The sequence below is a fragment of the Microtus ochrogaster genome, chromosome 16, assembly GCF_000317375.1.
Source record: "Microtus ochrogaster isolate Prairie Vole_2 chromosome 16, MicOch1.0, whole genome shotgun sequence".
Taxonomy (NCBI): Eukaryota; Metazoa; Chordata; class Mammalia; order Rodentia; family Cricetidae; genus Microtus; species Microtus ochrogaster.
In genome coordinates this window covers 7,645,158-7,646,284 of record NC_022018.1, presented here as the reverse complement: position 1 = coordinate 7,646,284, position 1,127 = coordinate 7,645,158, and the positions used below count along the sequence as shown (strand labels likewise).

General features: G+C 48.8%; 2 protein-coding genes across 4 annotated transcripts in view; one reads left to right on the top strand and one right to left on the bottom strand.

Moving 5' to 3' along the window:
* Positions 1-1,110, top strand: part of Lrpprc (leucine rich pentatricopeptide repeat containing) — a 103,516-nt gene extending 102,406 nt beyond the window's left edge. The window contains exon 39 of the mRNA XM_005354688.3: positions 1,072-1,110. The gene's annotated coding sequence lies outside the window, so the exon portion shown is untranslated. The remainder of the gene's footprint in view (positions 1-1,071) is intronic.
* Positions 1-1,127, bottom strand: part of Abcg8 (ATP binding cassette subfamily G member 8) — an 18,967-nt gene that overhangs the window by 14,476 nt on the left and 3,364 nt on the right. For 2 of the 3 annotated variants that reach the window (XM_005354687.1, XM_013348991.1), the window contains exon 2: positions 224-328. In XM_005354687.1, coding sequence (XP_005354744.1) covers positions 224-328 — 105 coding nt within the window. The remainder of the gene's footprint in view (positions 1-223; positions 329-1,127) is intronic. The other variant, XM_005354686.1, reaches the window with a different exon arrangement.

Sequence of the window (1,127 nt, the reverse complement as noted above, 5' to 3'; positions counted from 1 at the left end):
ATATATATGTTTAGAGTGATTTTGAATTTTAAGGTTAGGAGTTCCAGAGACATTCCCCAAAGGCCTTAACAGTGAATCTTGACAACTTCCCAGAGCCTCCGCCCCTTTCCACACCTCCAGCTGCAGGTGGGTTTGCATAAGGTAGACAAGGTGCGCTCACTTTTCCTTGCCCATTCTGTTCGGTGCCCACTCCTCTCCCCTCAACTCGGGCATGTGCCCTTACCTGATAGGTGAGATCTCGGACCTCCAGAGTGTTGGACTGGCCACTGTAGGTGAAGTACAGGCTGTTGTCACTTTCAGAGGAGAACAAGCTGTCCTGGAGGCCCTGCTGGGAGTCATGACAGGTAAGGGGTTCCTTCAGAGGACATAGAAGACGGGGGCAGGGGGGAGACCTGAGGGGCACAGGCAGCTGCAGGCAATGAGGCCGAGATCCCACACTGACAGGAGGTGGGGTTGTGCAGGTGGTACCCAGGGCTGAGGAAACCAGGAACACTGTTGGGGCACATCTCCTTTCAGGAGTGTCTTCAGGACAGCTCTATCCTCAGAGACCCTCAGCCTCGGGCTGGTGCACCTGAGCCCACGGAGTTTAAGATGAATGCCGCTCCAGACGGGAAGCCCTGTGAGCTGGGGCCAGTAAACCCATGTTTGACTTTCACTTTCCATATCTGGCCTATTGTCACCTACCACCAGATAGACACAGCATGGGAAAGAGAGAGACAACAGCGAGGGCCCTAAGTATCTGTGATGTCACCCATCTTATGTTGACAAGGGATTTTGTGACACCAAGCTCTTGAATGTCCTTCCGGTTACATTTCAGATTAAGCCCCTAGCATCACCATCCTCATTACCACATTGACTGTGCTGTTGTTACTGTGGAGGTGGTGGTGTATTTGGATTTTCTGTGTGATCATTCGATACATGTGTTCAACGTGTAATGTTCAAATGGGTGCTTAGCACCCCCGACCCTTCTACCTTTTATGTCTTCATGTTGGAAACCATCAAATTCTTCTGGTCATCTATTTTGAAATTTAAAAAAAATTAAATTTTATTTTGTGTGTGTGAGTGTTTGCCTGTGTGTGTGTGTGTGTGTGTGTGTGTGTGTGTGTGTGTATATATATATATATATA